Source organism: Chaetomium strumarium (genome assembly GCF_033439665.1).
Source record: "Chaetomium strumarium strain CBS 333.67 chromosome Unknown B0T15scaffold_1, whole genome shotgun sequence".
Taxonomy (NCBI): domain Eukaryota; kingdom Fungi; phylum Ascomycota; class Sordariomycetes; order Sordariales; family Chaetomiaceae; genus Chaetomium; species Chaetomium strumarium.
This window is the reverse complement of record NW_026944429.1, coordinates 2,787,098-2,809,406: the sequence shown is the minus strand read 5'-3', so window position 1 is coordinate 2,809,406 and position 22,309 is coordinate 2,787,098. Positions and strand designations below refer to the sequence as shown.

Below are 22,309 nucleotides of genomic sequence, written 5' to 3'. Positions count from 1 at the left end.
AATACGGGGGAAACTTGGCTCGAGGTGTAGCGCGTACGGTTGCTCGCCTCTCGAGCCAAGAGAAGGCGGCCCGGTGCCAAACTTCTCCCTTTGGCGGACGACTTCGATTTCGGCGAGCCACGGTAGCCGACCAGCGCCACTCTAAGCCCTCGGGGGTTGAGGCTTCACTTTCGACTGCCCTGCTGATGGAATCTCGCTTGAGCTTTGGGCCTCAGGGGGGCCGGCCTCGGTTCACGAGCTTCAACAGTGATCAGCCCGTTCCTCACTGACAATGTGATGATCTTCCACAATAAATGAGAATCCCTAATAGCTATGCCCGTCGTCTAAATGGGGAATGACCGCTGAGTTAGACCTGACCCGTGAATGCTTGCGGTTGAATGAGGATCTGTCCGCCCTGGCGAGCCGATCCAGGGTTGACGTTGAAGTCAGGGAGAGGAGTGCTTCGTGCCATGAAGGAATAGTGGTTGGAACATGGAATGAAGAACCGTTTGATGGAAATTGTCTAAGAAAGCGGGGCAATCATGGCGGCCAACTGGCTCTTTTGAAGCGGGAGGAGTTGGCAAGAATGGGATGTCAAAAACGCGGAAGATCGCCGGAAGAGCACCTGCTCCCTTCGGACTGTGTCAGGAGGTATGGAGTGTCGATCGGCTATGAAGTGTCGCTTACACTACGGGGGCCCGGCGACGGGCCCGGAGTTGGTAACACGTGGATACCGTCGACATTACAGCATTCCGTCTGATCCGAGACACACATGCGAAGGGTGCGATTCAGGTAATCGAGGGGTTTTGGCATTCTTATCGATGGCAAACGACAATGTACGGATTACCCCGCGAGGTTCAACAATACGTAAGTGCGTCTTGCAAAGAAGGACCCTGAGAACTTTGGTCTGACCCGGTTTTCGTGCCGCAGACCAGAAGTGTCAAGAGACGAGGATCTCCAATTTGAGTTTCCTGATCCATTGGGAAGCGAACTGCGGTTCCCTGGCGGCAGAAGCAGAAGTCACCGACATCTTCGCTTGCTGAAAAAGGCAAGAGGCGGAACAGAGCCGATCGCCATTCCTGACCCCTGTCGTATTTGAAACGCACTAACCTGGTTTAGGCATCCAATCAACTTGCACAAAGAGGGCCGCTTTTTATCCAACAGGCTGGTGACATCCCGCATGACCAAACGGGCATCCCGTAACTTCACCCCACACCCGTGTGGCACTCATACAGTACCCTTCCCGTGATCCAAACACTGTGGCAGGATTGGCAACACGGTATCTGAGCCGGTCTGCCGGGAACGCTTACAGCAGGTCCCTCAAACCTACTACTTGTGTGTATACCGTGATCAAGTAAAAGGATACCTACCAGTCCTACCTAGGTATGTTCCGATGTAGACTCGCGATAGTGAATAGCACGCCGCCGTCCATGAGGATGTCGACTCTTCGAATCTGAAACTCACACCCTGCCGGGCATCTCCGCAGGATGTGGCACAAACTCGTATCATGGCCCTCTGGACCACACCTGTGTGAAAGACAATCCCGAGATACGGGCCGAGAGAATGAATACACTGAGTCAACTCCGTCACCGGTGGCACCGTGCTCTGTGCCAACAACAACAACCCCTGCCAAAACCTGCCTACAACACGGAGGAGGAATACAAGATGGGCAAGGCAGATACATCAAGGAAATCAACCTCAAGGTCGTCAAAGCCGCTCCATAGGAGTGTCCCTTCGTCACAGTCATCCGCTCGCTCTTACCACTCCCGGATCAAAATGTGTATGTCCAGATGCGACTGTATATGCTCGCTCAGCGCTGCGCACGAGTAGTAGCTTTCAGGTATGTCCCGCGCGTTGCAAGGTAGTCACTCCCGAAGTCGAAACCGAAGTCTCGTGTCACTCTCATTGTCGTTGGTATCCATTATCGAACAATTCAGTCCCTCAAAGTCGGCACCGGGTGTAAGGAATTCCTGGTCATTGGGTCCGGTGCGGCCACTAAGCGCCGCCACAACATGAAAGGGGCTTCCACGATGGAAGAAAGCAGCTGTTTTATGCTGTGTCGGAATGTAGATGCCAGTCCCGGAGGTGACACAGGATATTTTGTCGGTTTCCACCGACTTATCAAAGAAGGCGTCGGTCAAGTCGTCGAGCGCGAGTCCCTCTGGCGACAGGCAGGGACTTCTTTTGTTCAGCCAGTTCTTTACGGAGTAGCCAGTACTCGCGGCCCGTTGTTGTCTCCTTGGGCTGGGGGCTTCAAAGGCCAGCTTGGGTCGGTTACAAATCGAAGGGCTGAATAATCCCACATGATGAAGATACCGAACGATGTATGTCGATAGAATGCTAGAGGGAGTAATAGTCTTTGTGCTAGGAGGAAACGGTCGGGTGCCGAGCCACCTCAGCTTCCATTATTTGGCTTCCAATAGCCGTTATAGCCCGCCACGCCGGCTTGTGTAACTAAGGTATGCCTTGAGATGGGCCGGCACCAATCTCCAAAATGGTTGTACAAGTACAACTTGTACGTATCCGTACCTCGATGCTTCCATCTCAAATCTCAAAAGCAGTGGATCCACTGATCGGTCCCGGCCCGACCCTCGGGTCCGGAGTTCCTACCCTCTTCGGGCCGCCAGCGGTTCCGATTTTGGTTCATCTCTGCAGGATGCCGTTCTGTCATCTCACTCGGGTAGGTTCGCAGGTCCTAAAAAGGGAAGGGGAATATTGGTAGCCTGCCGTTTGTGTAAGGTTCTTCTTGACCTCCTAATCAACCATCGTGCCAAGTTTCAACCCGCTATGACAGCTTTTTTTCTTTTTCTTTTTGCCGCAGAACCGACTTGCATACCACCAGGTGGATATAGCTCGACCCCCGATGCAGAGATACTAGACAGGAAAAGAAAGGAGCTTATTGACTGGAGATGAAAGAACGTGTGTCCGTTTGGAGCATGAAACCAACGAGCTAATGGCAATATCAGTGTTATGCACCTTTCCAGGGATCCTCCCGTGCCGCTAACTCGGCTGACCCGTCTCTGCAAGCACGATTCCAGGTGCACAAGAGCATTGCAGCAGCCAACGGAGCCAAAGATCTGGCGGATTTATTCCGCACCGATGGAGCACTGTTCCTGGTGGTCTGCTGGCAAAAGGAAGACCCAGGAGGCTCAGCACTTATAACCATTGCCGCTTCCCCTTTATTCTCTCACATGCCTCTTGCTCTTCCTGCCTCAGCTTGTGGTTGCCCACTGCCACTAAAGTTCGATAACCAGCGCCTCGATCGTTTGTTCTGCAAATCGAACAGAAAGGGACAACAATGCAAAGGTCATGACGCTCGAACAACAGAACGATCCACAGAGTGGCACTTAACCAAGATATATTCGTCGTGGCGTGCTTGCTCATCCCATCAGAGAGCCAACCCTTCATCGACTCATTGTCATTCCCGTCACCTTTGACTTCCCCCACCTCACTCCTGCTCCCTTTTAACATTACTTAGATTTGATACAAGTTACACTGCCGAGCCCTTGTGGAATAAAAAAAAAGCGGGCTACCGGTCCCGAGACCTTTTGGGGCAGAGGAAAGGATCTCCTAACGAAGATCAAAAAAAAAAAAAAATAGAGGAAAGAAAAAGGTCCGTTCCCCCTAAAGCCAACTAGGAGAACAAGAATAGAAGGGATGAAAGTAAAACAAAAGACCCGGGTATATAAGACAAGGTACAACCAGTCGACACAAGAAAAGCCATGAAACCAAAAAGAAGATAAGTATCATCCATTCCCTCCAGATTCGTATCACGGATACCCAAATCCCAATCGCGTCGAACCGAAAGTCAGCCCCTGAGCTTGGCTCGTGAGAAACGCGGCCAACCGCCCGAAACCCCTACGACAAAAATAATCCCCCCTCAAGCCCCCAACGCCATCGACTTTTGCGGCTCAGACATCAACGACGTCCTCTGCCGGGACAAGAGTTGGAGCTGGATCGGCGGAGCCGCAGGCGGACTCGCAGGCGGCGGGCCCAAAGGAGGCAAAGAAGGGGTTGCCTCTTTGCTGCTGCGTACGCCGTGTTCGGACGCAACCCTCACACTACCCCGCGAACCGCGGATGAGCTGGCCGCTCTCGACCCGGTCCTGGATCATCTCGTCGAGCATCCTGCTCATCTCGTCGACGCTCTTAGTCCGCTTCCGAAGATAAGAGACCTGCCTCAACAGCGAAGGGGCGGCGGGAGGGCTTCCCGTTGGCGCAGGGCCCGGGTCACTGTCTAGGATCTGCGACGTCCGGACTTCCGACCTTGACTCGACGCGGTCGGCATTGTCGCGCGACCGCGCCGCGCTGCGCAACGCCGCAAGCATCCGGTCTTTGTCGTCGAGGCGGGCTCGGAGCTCTGCGATTTCCGCGTCCTTCTCTTTGATGACGGCCGAGACGCTGTGGTCTTCGCCAACCATGATTCCTTTGGTCCCAGTCAGTCCGGACGAGGTGCGCGACGAGCTGGCGCGGCGGGCCTGCAGGAGTCGTTTCTCCAGCGTCTGGATATATCGGTTCTTATCGGCGAGGTCGGCTTGGAGCGCACGGTTCTGCGCTGCGAGCGACGCCGTCCCGTCTCCTAACTCGCCCATGCTGTCATCTTCCTCCGCCACGGGCGCTTCCGCGCCTCCAGATGACTGATGACTCCCCGACTTCCGGCCGATGGTGGAGGCACTCGAAGTCAACGAGGCTGACCTCTCGAGTGACAGATTGCCTGCGTGCGAGGCTACCATGGACGATCTGATGGACGATTGTGAGTACCGGGGGTGCATGCCGAGGGAGCTGAAGGATCCGCTCGCGTTGACCCCTATCGACTTTGAGCTGAGAATAAGCCGGTTGAGATGGTCTATCCTCTCCTTCAGCGCGGTCCGGGCCAGCTGCATCTCCAGCATCTGTTCTTCGTGACGCATCTCGGCCTCCTTCTCTCTCGCCCGCTCCTCCTCCGCGTCGCGCTCTTTCTCCTCGTCGACCTCCTTCTTACTGTTGGCTTTCGCCTGGGCCTCGAGCTCCTTCCTCAGCTCCATAATCTCCATCCGGTAGCGTTCAAGCAGAACTCTGGCACCTCCATCTCCGCCCGCACCCAAGGCTTCCTCGGCACGCTTGGCATGGCTGACGATGTTGTTCTTCGCGCGGGACGCGAACTTTAGCGTGTTGAGCGTCTCGTTCGCGTGCGTGTTGGATGTTGCAGCGCTTCCAGCAGAGCTGACGGCGATGGTGCAAAGAATGCTGACCAGGGAGTTACCGGACAGCGCACCTTGCAGCAACCTGGTAAGCTTGCTGTCGCGGTAGGGCAGGTGCTTCCCGTCCTTGTCGGCCGGTTTCCCATCCTTGTCCTTGTGCTCGGAAAGTTTGGCAATGACGGTGCCGAGGGTGAGCAAGCTTTTGTTGATGTGAGAGCCTTCTTGACGCCGCTCTTTCGACTCGGCCGCCTTTTCCGAACCGGCAAGGTCAATCAAGCTGAGCGTGGACACACGGACACCACCCGGTGGGAGGCCTGAACGTTTGCCGTCTCCTGGGCCGCCCGGAACCCGTTCCCTGCTCTCCACCACGATCTGCACGACGGCATGACTCCGGGAACTCCTGGCGTTGAATTGGGTGCTCGCCGTCCTGCGAGCTTGGTCGCCACGGGCAATCACACGGAGGAGCTGTGTCGGGCTCTGTACGATCTCCTCCTTTAGAGGACTCGCATAAACTCCTCTTTTGCTGTCCTCCCGCAGCTTGATTTCCTCCTGCTGCTGGGCACCATTGCCCGCAGCCATGCTCAGCAGATCGTGGATCTTTTCGTTGTAAATCTCCAGGTAGCTGACGCGAAGTAGGAACTCCCTGGATGGCGTCTCGCGAATGTAGGAGAAGATGTCGGTAATGGCGAGGGGAATTACGCCAGGCGAAGATGCTGTACCCTGCATCGAAAAAGTCTTTCCTGTTCCGGTCATGCCGTAGGCGAATACGGTTCCGTGGTAGCCCTCCATCACCCTCCGTACCAACCGCTTTGCGATATGGTCATAGACTTTGGAGTTGTCATCGTGGGCCGCAAAGACGTTATCTGCGGCGAGCGAGTCAGCCGGGAACCGTTAGCATCCTGTTCTGAAGGTCATACCGTAGTAGTAGTCTCCTCCTTCCTTCCCCCTGTACGCAATCAAGGACTTCTTTCCATCGACCAACCACTCGCTATCCCCCCGGTTGTCATTACCGCCAAGGTCTGGCCGCACTCTGACGCTGACGATAACGTTGCCCTTTCCGTCAGCCTTCGAGGCACGCTTTCCAGCTGTTGTGAGGTCGGACTTTTGCGGTGCCACATCGTTGACATCGTCATATTGGGTTGCTGAGGTGGAGTAGGAGTCCTGTGCGGAGGAGCTGCGGCTTTGAGGGGGCGACGAGATGCTGATCAAGCCATCCGAATTCCTCGTCGGGGCGGAGCGTGACACCGACTTGCCCTCACCGGTCCCGTTGAGAAGACTAGGAGTTCCGTTCGATAGCTGGTACGTGGGCGTAGTAGGCGTTCTCAGCTTTCGCGAAGGGACGCTTGTAGACAACGGACTGGGTGGAAGGCTGGATATTCGGCCATCTCCACGAGGAGGTTGTGGGAATGAATTGATGCTGACTGTCTTCCGTATTGTCTTGCCCGCGGCATTGAACCCTGAGGATAACCGTGGACTAGGGAGGCCCCCGGTGGGAGCAGGTGAGGCGGGAGGAAGCAGACTTGATGAGGGAGCTCGAAGGCCGCTTCGGGGCGTCTTCGGTGTAGGCTTGCTGGAAGGGGCTCCTAGATTGCCGGTGCTTTTCCTGGTCTTGGGTACGGGGAGTGCGGGAAGCGCTATCGTCGGCGGAGCATTGGAGGGCCGAGGCGGCCTCGGAAGCGCTGTCGACATATCGACCAATCTGCTCGGTTGGTGCTGAGCTCCTGTCTGACACAAAGCGTAAGAGCCAGGAGATGTTGACTATGACTGCGCTACGACCGGGGTTCTGGCTCGGCGACGCCTGTTGACATTGCAGGTGGTGGCTCGGGGAGGTGGGTATCGATCGCGACTAGCTCCCAGCTGTCAAAACCGGGCGGTCTATACGTGTCTCAAGGCGGTGATCCCCGTCGGATCAGTGTCGAGAACGGAATCGTCGTTAGGGCACCGTCTCAGACGAAACGAATTGCGAGACACTATGGCGTTGTTCGGTGTCAAAGGCAGGCGGAAAAAACTCGCATAAGCGACGGACGGTTGTCTGGAGTTGTTCGGTCAGTGGCATGTGGGAATACGCTACCAGAACACCAGCCCCGTACCAATTTCTCCGTGTTTTGGTTCGTTGTTGTTTTTGCGTATGGCAGAATAATGCGAGACACTGCGCCCGCCGATTGGGTTGCGTTATCGTGTGCCTGCACTCCGGAGCAGGTCAAGCAAGCAGATCTCGGCTGAATCAAAAATTGAAGAACACCAGAAGCGACCAAGCTTTGAATGAACGACGGTGGTGTTTAGCGAGCGTGGAGCAGGTGCTGCAATCCGTTTCTGAGGCAAGGATGGAAGCCCAGGTTGTGGCGTGGGTCACGGCGTTCGGAACGAGTCCCGAAGGCAGCTCGGGGGCACGACTGCGGAGAACTCGAGTTGCAAAAACAAGTGGGGAAAGAAGGATGGCCGGGCTGTCGTCTTGTCGGGGGGGAGGGGGACCCGATAACTCGACCTCCGCGTTGACGCCTGCGGCACCGAACTGGCCCAGAATTGGCCCGAGCGCAGGGTAGTAAGTCGAGTTGTGTCAAGTGAAACAGAGAAGGGATACCAAGATCGGACAGAATTCCACGATGTCAAAGTGGCCGAGAAACAATAGGCGCCCGAGCCAGCGTGAGGTCCGGCCCTGGCGTCAAGATCTCCAGCAAATGATGGCAGGGATGCTGAACAAAAGGGATCGCGCCCAACGCAACCCTGCTGAACTTAAGGGGACTCGAAAACGAGTGAACGGCCGGGACACACAAGACACTGCTGGTCGGTAAGCGGGATGCTGGCGAAGAACGCAGCGGGGTTATGGACGAACGTGCGGCGGTGGATGCAGAGCCGATCGATTACCAGCAAGAGAGCGTCGCGAGTCGCCAGAAGCCCGAAGCTCGAGGTGTACCTATGGCGTGCCGTAATCAACGGCTGTGGAAGACGCACTGCAATTGTGCGAATAGGTGCGGATGAGGGTAGGTCGTGACACAGTCCGTCCGTTCTCTCCCTCGATCGAACCGAAAATAGTACTCTCACCAGCCGGTGGTTGCTGAGTCGGAGACGACAAGGTGCGTTTCGAGAGGGAGGAATGAGTGGGCAGATCTTCCCTTTTCCCCTTTCTCATTGGGATGTCCCGTCTCCCGGGGAGCGCTTCTTCTGTCTGACCCCTGGTTTCCTCTCCAAAATTCGCTGCCCATGGCACTGTGGAGCCCTCAAGTCCCTGGTTCGGACGACTCGAGCCATTGGTTCATCTCGTCAAGAAGCAATTTCAACAGATCATCAAGTGGCCCCTGCTGATCCCTGCTAGCGCAACCCCGGCCGGACCAAGCCGTTTCTGGTTAAGACAGGTTTGCTATGTCTGCATGAGCCACGCCAAGGGGTCGGCATGCAATCTTGTTAGTGTTGGATTGCCGGGACGGGAGCTTGTGAGAATTGCGAATTGGGCTCACCCCACGCGCGATACTCTGCCGGTTGATGAAGGTGTAATCCGTACAAGCACATACATTTACAATGGAAGTGACCAAGGTCGACAAGCACAGCAAGGCAAGGACTAAAAGACCTGGGCGCAATAAGGGCAGTACACAGTACCTACATCTGGACAGCATCGCTCCGCGACCAGTCGGGTTTGCAGCTCGACACTAGCTAGGCACACAGGCGGCGCGGAAGGATCAGCTTTTGACTGCCCATCACATCGCACACCTCTTGATGAGCGTTGCATTGGTTCCTGGATGAATGTCGGGTATGGTGGGGCGTGGGGCATTGAGGGCTGCTGGCAGTCGCGTGTAAAAGACGTGCCGCAGTCCTTTCCTCGTGTCGTGTACTGGTACACATTCCATTCCTGTGCAGGTCGTTGAGACGCCGAAATAGCGTATGGTACTTCTGTGGTAAAACGTCCCGCTCGAAGACATCGGTAATTCGGCTGTATGTAACCTGGAAAGTACTAGTATGTAAGGTATGTATCTGAGGCCGGCCCTACGGGAACTCAGCCCCGGGCGCCCTAGGAAACCGTGGGGCGAGCCGCTGTATGTAGAAACAGGCTCAGAGACAACGTGGGGTGGTCATTACACAACAGTTGAAAAGCGGGCTATCTCGCTCGTGAAACCGCCTGCTTTGGCCGAGGCTCGGACCGGATCTGAGAAATCTGCTAACTCACTCGGTGCCACAGGTCTGACAAGACAAGAGAAAGCCACTGGAGAGGGTTTGGGGGGACAATTCCACTGATCGCCGAATTCGTCGGTGAGCACACCGAGCAGGGGGGCCCAATTGGTGCCTGCATGAGCTGCAGGCTGCAGAACAACCTCGTGTGCAGGCCCAGGGTTCCATGCCTTGCCGTCACTCGCAGCAGCTGAGGATCTGAAATGCAACTTCATCAAATTGATCAACACACACTCCAACCTCAACAAGCGCGCAAACCCATAACTAATGGTACCTTGGTGCACTAGTTACAGTGTAAAGGTGCCGTATCCGCCTCGGCCCACGTTGTGCCCTAACTCTGTATACATACAGTATACTTAGTACTAAGAGCGACGATCGACATATCAACGCACGCGCTTAAATCATAAAACCAGCCGACTCTGATTAGGTATTTATCGCGGCATATGCGTGGAATGCTTGGATATCCGGTGGGCTTCGATATTCTCGCCTGGCCGGGTGGACGGGTCTTCAATCAGCCGCTATTGAGACACTTAGCCCTCTGAGAAGCTCGGGTTTACATGGCACAAACAGCCGAAGCGTGAGGAGTCAGACGTTAATGGCTCTCTCCGGCTTAAACGTCATGCATGCATGCTGCAGGGGATGCGTGCCAGTGGTTGAAGGGAGTAAGGTAAGATACTTAGGTACTTAGGGTCCCTAGTTATGTAGAGTCTAGTTGAACCAGGGCCGACTCCTACAGCCCAGGAGAGCTTCTGACGAGTTCAAGGCCACAAGAATGCCTTTATCCCATATAATAATCCGTTTCTATTCATGTTTCAGAACCAAGTCTGCAGTGGTTGGAATGAGGGTCTACAGTATAACTATGTTGCTATCCGGGATATCTAAACAAACAGGCCACTCTGTAACACGCTCTGTTGCGTTTCAGGTTCTGAAGCTTTAACGTTACCCCCTCTTGCGCAGAACCTACAGTCTGCCGTAGGTATAACGCAGGGTTCCCCGTGGTTGAACTTTCTATGCTTCTTCTGTGTGAGCTGGCTACCTGGACCTAGTCAGTGCCTGCAGTCTGGGCTCGGGATTTGTATCAGATCCAGCCCGACAGCCGGGGCCACATGCTTAGACCAAGCGCACGCCCCGTCCGACACTGCGCGTATCAAAAACCTCGACCAGGCCAGCGCCCACGGCTTCCTGCAGCACCCAGCCGAAGGCCAGCCCGTGGAACTGCTTCCACTTCTTCGTCCTTCCGGGCATGACTCCGGCGAACTCTCCGCGCGCCTTCTTTGCCAGAGTGGCATCGCTGCTGCCAACGACGCCCCCATCCCACTTCTCGCGGAGATCCGACTCCGACATCTCCCGGTGCTGCGTCTTATGGAGCAGTTCCGCAAGGTGCTCGACTGCCGCCGACGCCAGCTTGAGAAACACCCCGCTCCCAGGCACAGCAACGCTGAACTCCCCAGCCACCGCGCCGGACCCTCCCATACTCCGCGCCCCCGTCCCGCCGGCGGCATGTAAGACGCGCTCCCCGCCCACGGCGGCAACCGACCCCGCCGCCGCGCGCGCGACCGCCTCCAGGCTGATCATGGCATACCTCTCCTCCGGCCGGGCATACAACCCCTTCCCTCCTCCACCACTGCCCTGCTCATGACCAGCAGTCAAGAACCCGGCTCTAACCAGCGCATCCACTTCACCAGCCCCCAACCCAACAACCCCCCCGAGCTCCCCCCGGGAGATCCTCACCGCAGCAGGGTGATCCCTCAACCAGCGCCCAAATATCTCCTTGACCTCCGCACCCAACCCCGCCGCCCCCTCAACCATCCTGCCCAGAGCCTCGCTCGAGATAAACAACTCCCCAGCCCTACCACCCACCCTCCTCAGCGTTGGGATGACGATCTTCCTCGCCAGTCCGGCACGCACCAGCGCAGCCATGGCGCGCTCGGCCGCCGCGGGCGAGGGCGAGGGCGAGGGCGGCGCGCCCGGCGTCGTGGTGGTGGCGAGGGGGAGGAGGAGGAGGAGCTGAGCCTGCAGGTGCGCGACCGACACGAGGGGCGGGAAGGCGGCGCGGAAGCGGGCGGCGGCCGCGATGCGCGCTGAGCCCAGGCCTGCGAGGTTGGGCGGGAAGGGGTCGAACATGCTGTCGAGGATGTGCTGGTGGATTTGGAGGGTAGGGTTCCTGCTGGAGGGAAGGGGCGTTGATGATGATGATGATGATGAGGTTGGGTTGCTGTTGGTTGCTGCTGAGGGGAGAAGGGCAGGCGGAGGGGAGGGACCGGGGTTCTCTTCTGATGATCGGCCATGGCCGGGATCAATAGGGGATTGTGGTGGTACTAGTAGTTTTGAAGGCGCCGCGCCGGGCTTGGTCTGGGCGAGTGTGGAAGTCCATGAGGATGAGGAGCGCTTATTAGCGGAAGAGGTTCGTTTCTTGACGCGGGAACCACCGAGGATGGAGCGTAGACTTGGACTCTGAGTCATGACGGTAGTGCATAAGGTAGGTGTGGATGAAGAAGGAAGTTTGTTGGGTTTGGGTGATGAACTGCTCGTGCCTGGAGGTGTTCGAGAGTTAGTGGGGTTCGTTTTGTCCTGTCCATTGGAGAACGACACGGCCCTTTGGTGCCTGGATTGTGGCAAAGTGTAACGAACCGCTCCAGAACGATTACCAGTTATTAGGGAAGTATGTGGAATGAGTCAAGAATGTTCTGCAATGTTACGTGCTGCAGTTCAAATTATACTACACGACCTATTATCGTTTTTATGCATCAAATTCATATACAACAGTGCACCACCACAAGGCGTTACTACTTCAGTGCTAAACGAGCGCTCCCAACCCTCCTCTCCTGGCGCTAGCTTGTTGACAGCTTCTTGTTTGTATTTGTATTAGGCACCCCTTGAACAAACCATTCAGGGTTTGGACGACGACTGCGGAGGATCAAGGGTATTGGTGTGCCTGATCATGACGCCCATTCTCTCGCTGGTAAGCTTCAGCGAGATCCTCAACAGCTCCTGTGCGACGTCCGGCTCCTCCTTCTGCAGCCTGGTCCAGTTCTCCAGATCCATCAGCCACACGACGCAATCCCGCTCCACCACGCACGTCGCCGTCCGGGGCGTCTCGGAGAAGAAGGGCAGCTCGCCGCACGTTGTGCCGGCCATTATGCTCTCGAACAGCCAGCCCTGCGGCAGGTCGTACTCGGCCCGCAAGATGCCCGTCTCGATCAGGTAGAAGTTCTCGGCGCGCTCGCCGCGGCGGAACAGGACCGTCCCCGCCGCGTACTCGGCCCGCCGGAAGTATCGCACGGCGCGGAACCAGAAGTCCTCATTCTTGTCGCTCACGTCGCGGAAGATCTGGAGCATCAGGCGAAGCGGCTCGTTAAAGTTCCGCCAGCGCGTCGGCCGCTTCGATTCCACGTGTCCCAGAGACACGCGGGCCGCTTCACGGAGCTGCGCGCGTCGGGGCGAGGACCCGAGCATATCCGGTGATTTGGCGGTCGCCGGTTGGTCCGGCACATCCAAGTTGGCCGTCGGGGCGGTACGCGCGTCAGGGGACCCTTCTCGGTTGGCGTATAGCGTCTTGAGCAGTTCGTTCTCGCAGTACTCGAGCGCCGAGTTGAGCTCGGGCAGGAGCTTGACTTCGATGCCATCCTCACCAAGGCCGACGGCCCTTAGGTTCCGTCCCAGACCGCGTGCCGGGTCAACGCCGCTGATGACAAGTTCCACGTCCTTCCCGTCGAGCAAGCGGCTGATGGTATTGAAAACTTCAGCCGCCGAGTAGTCGATGCCCGAGACGAGCCACAGGTCGAGGATCAGGAACTTAATGGGATGTTTGGCGAATTCCTCGTCGGCAACGAGTGCCCGGATCCGATCTTCCACGCCGACGATGGTCCCGAAGAACAGATACCCCGACAGCTTGATGATGCTGATCTGGCAGCCAACTTGCCTGAGGTAGTGCTGCTGGGTCGGGTTTCGCCGTACGGTCGAACCTACCACATCACCGGAATAGCTGGCTCGGATGGCCGACACCCTCGACGTCTGGAAGGTCAGCGACGCAAACGCCAACAGAATGCCCACGCCAATTCCAACCACGAAGTCGTAAGTGCCCATGACGAGCACTATCGCTATTACGGTGAAGTACTCCACCGGCTTCAGTTTCTTCCTCGGCTGCCACACAGCCTCCAGGAGCAGCTCGAAGCCCAGGTCGAAGATCAAGACACCGACCATCATGACGGGGATGAAGCCGATCAGCGAAGGACCGACCAGCATCACCAGAAAGGTGAACACTGCCAGTTCAAACCCGGCCAGTCGGGTGTTACCGCCCGAGCGCATGAAGAATAGGCTGTTGGAATAGACGAGGTAGTTCTGGATACTGCCTGCCACACCCGAGAAGAAATTCGAGTATCCGTGCAGCTTGAGCTCGTGGTCGAGATTCGCATGGTCCTCGCCCGTGTTCAGAGCCAGCGCGGGCACGTTGATGGGAACGTGCAGGATACCAAAGAAGGTGAGCGCAAGCATAGCCGGGATACACTGTACGATGGCGCTCCAGTGCACCTGGTTGAATTCTGCAACAGCGTCAGTTTCTAAGACTTTGCTGTTCAAGGAAGTAGAGAAGGGAGATCGTACTGTAGAGAGTATAGAAGTACCACCACGGCTCTCCAGCAGGCGGGCCGTCGAAAATCCAGCCCCCGCCTCTCAGTCTGTCCGGATCCAACACATCTCCGACAGCGGCGGAAGCGTAGAAGACTGCGGGGATGGCGAGAATGTACAAGGGCAAGAAATATTTCGACGCAATCCTGGACTGGCCGTAAAAGAGGATGACGGCTAGAATAAGGGGGATCATCCAAAGCGGTACCGTGTCCGCTTGCATGAGCTTCTTGAGCGTATCGAGGTCATAATTGAGATTCCCGTCTATCCGTGCTGTCACTTCAAACCCCGTGGCGATTAGGAACCACCCGACACCCCCGATACAGCCGATCAAGATGTGCCGCGGGATGAAGCCGACGAGATAACCGAACCTGAACTTGCCCATCAGATAGAAGACGGCGCCCGTGAGCATAGAACTCAGCGCGTATGAGGTGATGGTCGTAGCAATGACCGCATCGGGCTTGTCCTCTCCGACAATATCGGTGATGGTAGCAGCCATGTTGTGAAAAAAGGGGACAACTTCGATCAGCTCGGAGCCAACTCCGCCCCTGAAGATGCTCCCCGAGGAGAAGATCAGCTGGGAAACGATGCAGCTGACGTAGAACATGGAGATCCCGGCCGAGCCTAGGCTCTCAAATATAGGGCTCCCTAGGGGAAACAGAATCATGCCTGCGCCTCGTCAGCATGTGAGTAAGCCAAGTGGTATCCTAGGTCATACTCACCGTATGATAATGCGTCTAGGATGTTGAGAAGCAGACCGACAATGACGGCGGGTAGACAAGCTACTGGGGCAACCATCGCATTCTGCCAGATGGCGCGACGATCCCAGCGCTTTGGATGACCAACTATGGAGAGATTGGTTGCCACCCGAGCCCCGGTATTCCGGACAAAATCGGCGGTCCTGGCAAACCACTTCCTCCGATGTGGTTGCTTTTGGCCCTCCAAGTCAGCGCCACGGCCGCTTTCCTGATGGATTCCGTAGCCTTGTGGACTTTCTCGAGAGCTCGTGGCCAGCAACGGTGACACTTCGCTTGCGTCCTGGGCACTATCGCGGCGCGCCGACGCAGGCCGTGCTTGAATGGTTGGCGCTCCGGATCGGGTTTCCTGACCGTCGCCTTCGCCATCCACGACTGGACTGCCATCCTCGGGCCCCTGATCCTCCATTAGCGCATAACTATGGCCCGCGTCTTGCGGCGATCCCCTAAACATCGTGGTGAGCATCGAGCGGCCGTCGGCTGGACGTTCTGCGTGCCCTTCTGACGGGGAAGGAGGCTCCGTCACCTCGCCTATGGTTCGGGATGGCTTCGCAATGCCCGCGTCGTGGCCTGCCAGTTCAGGAGTGCGACGTATTGCTTGGGAGGAAGAAATAGACCGTGCTCGGCGAAAGAATTGGGTGCCTTTGCCGTCCTTCTTGTCAGAAAGGAAGTAGTTGGCGAGCTCCGCCGTGTCCTCGCGGACGGAGCGCGCCTCCTGTGCACTGTCGAGCGGTGCTGGTCGAGTGGATTAGATTAGCTGTTCGGTGCATCGATAGTTCGTCATGGCACACTCACCTAAGTGTCCCCTGACGGAACCATGGATAAAGGACCTTATGGGCTCGCGGTGGCTCACAGAGCCCACGGATGACGAGAGTTGCCTTGCATCGTTGCTGGGATTGGGTCGGCATTGGAGATGGCTTGAAGCTGCAGGCTGAGCTTCGTGGTGCGAGTGAGAGCCCTGAGAGGACACTGACGGCCGCCTCATCGCCCCGGAGGGTGAGCCAAGAGTCGGGGACGACATTGTGCCAGACCCGCAGAACGGGAAGCTGCTCAAGGTGCCGTGTTGAGTGGGCCAGTCAATGGCTGCGCATCACGTTCCGCAGGCCAAACGACACAGCTCCCTGGAATGGCGAGAAGGTGCAAGAGTATAGCGCAATGCCCGAGCCGGAGGAAAGAGCATGGAACCGGACACCCGGCCCAAGTTAGTGTTTACGGGGCAGCAAAATTATCTCGATTTCCTGTAGGAGGTGAGAGACAGCCGTTCAATTCTCATCGAGCTCCAAGTTGTCGTGCGGTGCGCAAAGGCGAGAGATAACAGGCTGCCATTATAAACCGCGATATGGATAAGGAGCAAGGTTAGGTAGGTATTTTCAAGTCGAGTGGGCCCAGGTCCGCTTGATCGCAACCGGCAAGTTTGGACCTAAATAAACTAGCATCTCCCAACGCATGCCGTAAGTATTGCCCAACTCCAGGCTGTCTGCGTCGACGTTGTCCCATTGTCCAGCTCTGAAGGTAGCAGCAAGCTCTCAATCTGGAAGCGATCCAAGGCCTCGAACATTGGCCGTGCGCGGGATGGTGGGGCAGAAGCTCAGGAGATGCTGTGGGAATGATGCAATGACAGTGCGAATTGATGGTGAGACAAGAGAACCCACTGTATGCTTGAATAGATGGTACTGCCTGTAAGGTATTGTATAATACGAAGTATTGCTTCCGGCGTGCTAAATTTTAGCATAGCCTCAGATGAGATCCAATTCCTCCCATTGCCTTCTTCACAATGAGAGTCTAGGTACTAATGTCGATTCGACATCTCCTCGTGAGTTGTCTCGCAAATAACTCGCCCTCTGCTTGGATACAAGATGGATACTGTGTATCCCACTGTGAGACGTCTTTCAATGGTCGAAAGGCGTAGCACTGCATGTGAGCGGTATGCACGTTGAAGCTTCCGGACCATGCTCGTCGTGGGTCGTACAGATTGGTCGCGTGAATATCAACCAAGCCGGCAGAAGCCGCGTGACAGGTTGCGAGTCGCAGCAGCGGACGGATGCCACATCTTAGGGTTCAAGTTGTTGATATGCCCTACACTCTGCAACCTAGGAGCAATGCTATCACGAGGCGTTTGTGGTGCATGCTCCGAGGCTGCACAAGCAAATGCGATTCATACTTTTGTCGAATGTTCGATGCGTGGGGTTGCCGTAGAAATCCGGTATTCCACTGAGACGGACGTTCATCCAAGCTTTTGGAGGTAGCCCTGGGCAATCAAGCGTTCTACGTCTCCCTGTCGGACATAGAATTGACTGTTTTTCGTCAAGTTGATAGCACTGCAAGTCTAAATCAGCCTTGCATCATCCACACGGAACCCTCCGCAGCTTACCCATATTCAGTTTGGATCTCTCCGGCGTCCTTCAAGACGCGCACGTCGATGAACAGGTCTCTTGGGGGGTCGAGGCTCCCCGTCAGGTCAATGTCTGTCCACTGCCCCTTATACGCAGCCAGTAGGTCTCCGTACTGCCGGAAATAGTCCTCTTCCTGCGGGCTCAGACTGTTGCTTGGGCCGGCACCGGCGGCGGCTGCACCGTTCGCAGCGCCTGCTTGCGGTCCCGCAAGGTCGAGAGGGTCGGCTCCATTCCAAACCAGCTCCTCTAGCTTGTCGGTACGTGTTCGATGGTAGGCAAGTAGGCAGCGCTTGTTCCTGCGCATGGAAAGGTGGTTGACCAGCAGGGTGCACGCCGTGGCCTGGTCTGCTGATGGGTCGAATGATCCTTGGAATGGCTCAAGCAAGCTGGTCACGTCTTTGTGCAACTCCCGCACCTCGCGAGTTACGGCACGAACCAGCTCGGTCTGATACGGCGGCAAGTGCGCTAGGTTTTGTGTCCGCTTTGCGTGTTGGACCTGGGTTACCTTTGTCAGCACCGGTAATGAGAATCTCTGGAGTGAGACCGCGACAGACCAGCTTATTACCTAGGTCTCCGTATATGGGCATCTTGACAAAGTACCGTTTGTCTTATCAGATATGGTATGTAGTAGTTTTCAAACATCAACGTGCCTGGGCTCAGCGATCCGGCTTTCAAAGGGTTGGGGGTAAGGGTGAAGTTGTGAGGCGCGTGAAGTTTCCCAAAAGGCATCAACTGCAGCTGACGCGATTGGGCGGCATTGTGTCCCCACCAATCTACACAGTCGACCTCAATACACATTGTGCTGCCACAGAGCGGAAAGCTTCAGGTTAGGTGTCTATAATAACCAAGCCTTATACGTATTTTTCGATAACACCTAGGAGCAGTCTCATAATAATCCAGCTTCAATAAGGCTGCAGCCGTGTCCAATGCTCATAACTCGAGGTAGGAAAGTCTCATAATTACCTACCCGAGACAGGGTTCTGCCGGTTACACTTACACACACGTCTCAGTTACAAGTCAAAAAGCACACTCACCGGCCTATGCGGCAGTATTCATCTGCTGTATTTCAAGTATCCGATCAACTAAACAGGGTTTCGTCGAGTCTAACAAAGGAGGCCAAAATGCGACGGGTAGGGTTAAACTCTTCCATCTGTCTTGGCGAAATGCTCTACACAATAATACAAGTTCCCGCCTGGAAATCGGCCTAGCTAAACTCTATCTGACGAGAGACAACAAACACAACAGTGCTAGTCCAGCGGGACAACTGTCAAAATTAGGATTGGACACTATGGACAGACAGAGTTAGCCGAAGTCTATAGCACTGCTCAAACCATGCCAGTGTCCAGAAACATAGGGTCAGAAACGCATGTCAATGCTCGGTTTTGTCGTCATCTGCATGTCTTGAGGCTGCTTGGTAACACGGACCAATATGGATCATCAGGGAAGAATGAAGCTGGAAGAGATATCATAGCAATACGGGAAAGCACATACCAGCTTGAAGATACACTGCCGTGTTTCACATAGACCACGGGCAGGTATCCAGAGCATATGAAGTCCACCGTCGGGTGAAGGCCGCAACGTGCAACTGAACGTTGTGGCTCGACAAGAAGAATGTGAAGGAGGAAGATTGCAGGTGATTGTTGAAAATGTTGTTTAAAAAGTCAATAAAGCGCACGGACGCTGACCCACTCTAGCTGTGAGCTGCCTCCGATAAGATAAAGAAAGTTGGTGGGTCTTTTGGAAACTGCGAGAGCTTGCTGCAAGCTTCGGGTCTCTCCATTCTCTACACCAGGAGGTGTTATGAGCTCGCCACGACCCTGAAGCTTTAAATCCTGTGTGATGCCGAGCTACATCGGTGGATACCCGTCGATGTGACCGTCTTTTCTCATATAAGTGGACATGTTCAAGTGCGCAACCATGCAAACAAGACCACAGCTCGTATCCACAGCCTCTCGACGGCTCGCAGCCGCCTCGAGGGGCGCACTGCAGCTTCGCCAGTTCCCCCGAGTTAGCGGCGCAACGTTCCCACGGCTAGTGACGCTGACTGACGCTTTGCACCTATCTCCCACCGTCGCAACTCGGTTCTATTCGAACGGCCGACCACACCCGCCTGGCGGCACCCATCGCATGAACCTCGGGGGTGAACCGGAGAAGCCAGCGTTGGAGCAATACGGAATTGACCTGACAGCGAAAGCAAAGGCAGGCAAACTGGATCCCGTCATTGGCAGGTCGGCCGAGATCCAGCGAACAATACAGATCCTGTCGCGCAGAACGAAAAACAACCCGGTTCTCATCGGCAGCGCCGGTGTCGGCAAGACCGCGGTGCTCGAAGGGTTGGCTCAGGAGATCGTGCGCGGGGCCGTCCCGGAGAGTATCAAGAACAAGAGGGTCATATCGCTGGATCTCGGCTCTCTGATTGCTGGCGCCAAATTTCGGGGCGACTTCGAAGAGCGACTGAAGAAGGTGCTGAGCGAAGTCCAGCAAGCGAACGGCGAGGTCATCCTGTTCATCGACGAGCTCCATACACTCCTAGGCTTGGGAAAGGCGGAGGGTTCCATTGACGCATCGAATCTTTTGAAGCCTGCGCTTTCCCGAGGCGAACTACAATGCTGCGGCGCCACCACTCTCGCCGAATACCGCCAGATCGAAAAGGATGTCGCGCTGGCCCGGAGGTTTCAGCCCATTCTCGTCGGCGAGCCCACCGTACAAGATACCATTAGCATTCTTCGCGGTATCAAGGACAAATACGAGGTCCACCACGGTGTACGTATCACCGATGGAGCTCTTGTCGCCGCCGCGACCTATTCAAACCGTTACATCACCGACCGCTTCCTCCCCGATAAAGCAATCGACTTGATGGACGAAGCGGCTAGCTCGCTGCGACTCCAGCAAGAGAGCAAACCCGAAGATATCCAACGCCTCGACCAGAGGATCATGACGATCCAGATTGAGCTCGAGAGTTTGCGGAAAGAGAAGGATATTGCAAGCAAAGAGCGGAGGGAGAAGCTCGAGGCCGATCTGAAGAAGTGCCAGGAGGAGGTGCAGGAGTTGAACGAGAAGTGGGAGAAAGAAAAGGCCGAGATCGATGCTATCAAGCAGACCCAAGCCGAGCTCGACAGGGCCCGGATCGAGCTGGAGCGGGCGCAGAGAGAGGGCAACTTCGCCAAAGCGTCTGAGCTGAGATTCGGCACCATTCCGGCCCTCGAGCAAAAGCTGCCAAAGGATGGCGAGAAGCCGGAAGGCGAGGGCACGCTGATCCACGACTCGGTGACAGCCGACGACATTGCCAACGTTGTCTCAAGGATTACCGGAATTCCGATATCCAAGCTGACGAGCGGGCACACGGAAAGGTTGATACACATGGAGGATATCCTGCGGGAGTCTGTGCGCGGTCAGGATGAAGCGCTCAAGGCGGTTGCCGATGCGGTCAGGATGCAGAGAGCCGGTCTTAGTGGGGAGAACCGGCCTCTCGCGTCGTTCTTCTTCCTCGGCCCTACCGGTGTCGGTAAGACAGAGCTGTGCAAGAAGCTAGCGGGCTTCCTGTTCTCCACAGAATCCGCCGTTGTTCGTTTCGACATGAGCGAGTTTCAGGAGAAGCACACAATTTCACGTCTCATTGGCGCTCCCTCCGGCTACGTGGGCTACGAGGATGCCGGCCAGCTCACCGAGGCAGTGAGGCGGAAGCCCTATGCGGTCCTCCTTTTTGACGAGTTCGAGAAGGCGCATCGCGACATCTCGGCACTCCTGCTCCAGGTCCTGGATGAGGGCTATCTTACCGACGCGCAAGGCCACAAGGTCGATTTCAAGAACACCATCATTGTCTTGACGTCGAACCTTGGCGCCGACATCCTCGTTGGTGCCGATCCTATCCACCCATACAAGGAGACAGAGGATGGCGATATTCACCCGGATATCAAGAGGGCAGTCATGGATGTGGTCGCGTCGCAGTACCCTCCCGAGTTCCTCAACAGAATCGACTCCTTCATTGTCTTCAAGCGCCTCTCCCTCCAGGCATTGAGGGATATCGTCGATATCCGCCTCAAGGAGCTCCAGGAACGCCTGGATGACCGTCGCATCACACTTGTTGTGTCTAACGACGTCCGGCAGTGGCTGGCCGAGAGAGGCTATGACCCGAAGTTTGGCGCCCGCCCGCTCAATCGTTTGATTACTACGCAGATTGGCAACGGCCTTGCAGATAAGATTATCCGCGGAGAGCTCCGGACAGGAGAGACCGCTGTTGTTGAGATGAACGAGGACAAGAGCGGCCTGGTCATCCGGAGTCAGCATAGCGCTGCGCAGGAAGCTGAAGCTTCGTCATGATGGCAATGAGTTAAGGTATGTATTATTTTGTAACATTGACGAGTGTATCATATCATACATGTATGTATATATCATGACCATCACCGCTACATCATAGAGGAAACATGTGACAGGAGTCAAGCCATGGTTCACGAACACATTCAAGGAAGGGGTATATGAATAGCGTAGTCAATATTAGACTGTATCTAACTTAACATCCTGTACTGCATACTATACTACAAAACATTGGACACCTGCCATGGCACAGTTGTGTGTTAGGTATCGTTCTTTGCTGTCATCGACAACTACTTACGGTACAATAGGTACCTACTAACATGAGCATGGTTCTACGAGGGTTGTCTGGGATGAGAATCGCGCAGGCACGGTTCTTTGACTCTCGCCAACAACAAACCAAACGCTTCGGCCTTGATTAGATCTTGCCGGATCGGGAAGTGAATAAAACAAAGATAGCACCTACGAAATAAAAAAAAAAAAATACATCCACTTTCAACCTACTTCGCTGCCCGGTGGGCTGTGAACGAACCCACAGCGAAGCAGAGGTAGCTACCTATTTTGGAAACCTGTTTGTATGGAAACAGAAACCAGTAGGGTAGAAGGAGAATTACGGAGCAAAACTACAGTGCTCACAGGACAGGACGAATAGACTGTTTAATGTTGGTTACGGCGTACCCTCTGGCGAATCCGACATCCACTTCCCGGTTGTCTGTCCACACACACGATAAGCCTGTATAGGTAGGTAGGCACCAACCATTCCAGATGGGATTCAAACAAACCAAGAGCGTCAGAAAACAGAAACCAGAGATTCGAAATTTGATGATAATTAGCAACCGAGTCTACAGCATCCCAATCCCCCCGTTCCCTCACCCGCACCCAGCGCTTCACAACTTTCCTCCATATTG

The 22,309-nt window shown here is 55.6% G+C and overlaps 6 protein-coding genes across 6 annotated transcripts; 1 reads left to right on the top strand and 5 right to left on the bottom strand.

The window, feature by feature from the left end:
• Positions 1-3,654: 3,654 nt before the first annotated feature.
• B0T15DRAFT_28205 (kinesin motor domain-containing protein) lies at positions 3,655-7,029 on the bottom strand. Its single transcript, XM_062863592.1, has 2 exons — positions 6,076-7,029; positions 3,655-6,021 (listed from the first exon to the last, which is right to left on the bottom strand). Exons 1-2 carry the CDS (start codon positions 6,845-6,847, stop codon positions 3,860-3,862), a joined length of 2,934 nt encoding a protein of 977 aa, XP_062725974.1. The 5' UTR covers positions 6,848-7,029; the 3' UTR covers positions 3,655-3,859.
• A 1,249-nt stretch (positions 7,030-8,278) lies between these two features.
• B0T15DRAFT_517684 (uncharacterized protein) lies at positions 8,279-8,848 on the bottom strand. The gene has a single exon (XM_062868321.1). It carries the CDS (start codon positions 8,767-8,769, stop codon positions 8,503-8,505), a length of 267 nt encoding a protein of 88 aa, XP_062725973.1. The 5' UTR covers positions 8,770-8,848; the 3' UTR covers positions 8,279-8,502.
• Positions 8,849-10,429: 1,581 nt separating this feature from the next.
• Positions 10,430-11,782, bottom strand: B0T15DRAFT_488879 (serine-threonine protein kinase 19-domain-containing protein; the record flags this gene model as incomplete). The annotated part of the gene is made up of 1 exon (XM_062866552.1): positions 10,430-11,782. The coding sequence occupies one exon, from the start codon at positions 11,780-11,782 to the stop codon at positions 10,430-10,432; it is 1,353 nt and encodes a 450-aa protein (XP_062725972.1).
• Positions 11,783-12,208: 426 nt separating this feature from the next.
• B0T15DRAFT_488878 (sulfate transporter family-domain-containing protein) lies at positions 12,209-15,718 on the bottom strand (the record flags this gene model as incomplete). The annotated part of the gene is made up of 4 exons (XM_062866551.1): positions 12,209-13,860; positions 13,922-14,611; positions 14,665-15,432; positions 15,493-15,718. 4 exons carry the CDS (start codon positions 15,716-15,718, stop codon positions 12,209-12,211), a joined length of 3,336 nt encoding a protein of 1,111 aa, XP_062725971.1.
• A 1,066-nt stretch (positions 15,719-16,784) lies between these two features.
• On the bottom strand, positions 16,785-17,895 carry B0T15DRAFT_28141 (DNA replication complex GINS protein PSF1). Its single transcript, XM_062863576.1, has 3 exons — positions 17,645-17,895; positions 17,069-17,586; positions 16,785-17,015 (listed from the first exon to the last, which is right to left on the bottom strand). Exons 1-3 carry the CDS (start codon positions 17,675-17,677, stop codon positions 16,922-16,924), a joined length of 645 nt encoding a protein of 214 aa, XP_062725970.1. The 5' UTR covers positions 17,678-17,895; the 3' UTR covers positions 16,785-16,921.
• Positions 17,896-18,857: 962 nt separating this feature from the next.
• On the top strand, positions 18,858-21,646 carry B0T15DRAFT_517677 (P-loop containing nucleoside triphosphate hydrolase protein). The gene has a single exon (XM_062868320.1). The coding sequence runs from the start codon at positions 18,990-18,992 to the stop codon at positions 21,408-21,410; it is 2,421 nt and encodes an 806-aa protein (XP_062725969.1). The 5' UTR covers positions 18,858-18,989; the 3' UTR covers positions 21,411-21,646.
• The last annotated feature ends 663 nt before the right edge of the window (positions 21,647-22,309 follow it).

Bases quoted from the DNA above. Each gene is read 5' to 3' on its own strand.
- B0T15DRAFT_28205 (XM_062863592.1), bottom strand. From the start codon at position 6,847: ATGTCGACAGCGCTTCCGAGGCCGCCTCGGCCCTCCAATGCTCCGCCG. The intron at 6,022-6,075 runs GTATGACCTTCA...CGCTCGCCGCAG, and splicing joins AGGAGGAGACTACTACTACG to ATAACGTCTTTGCGGCCCAC.
- B0T15DRAFT_517684 (XM_062868321.1), bottom strand. From the start codon at position 8,769: ATGCTGTCCAGATGTAGGTACTGTGTACTGCCCTTATTGCGCCCAGGT.
- B0T15DRAFT_28141 (XM_062863576.1), bottom strand. From the start codon at position 17,677: ATGCCCATATACGGAGACCTAGGTAATAAGCTG. The intron at 17,587-17,644 runs GTCTGTCGCGGT...AAGGTAACCCAG, and splicing joins GAGACCTAGGTAATAAGCTG to GTCCAACACGCAAAGCGGAC. The intron at 17,016-17,068 runs GTAAGCTGCGGA...TTAGACTTGCAG, and splicing joins GAGATCCAAACTGAATATGG to TGCTATCAACTTGACGAAAA.
- B0T15DRAFT_517677 (XM_062868320.1), top strand. From the start codon at position 18,990: ATGTTCAAGTGCGCAACCATGCAAACAAGACCACAGCTCGTATCCACA.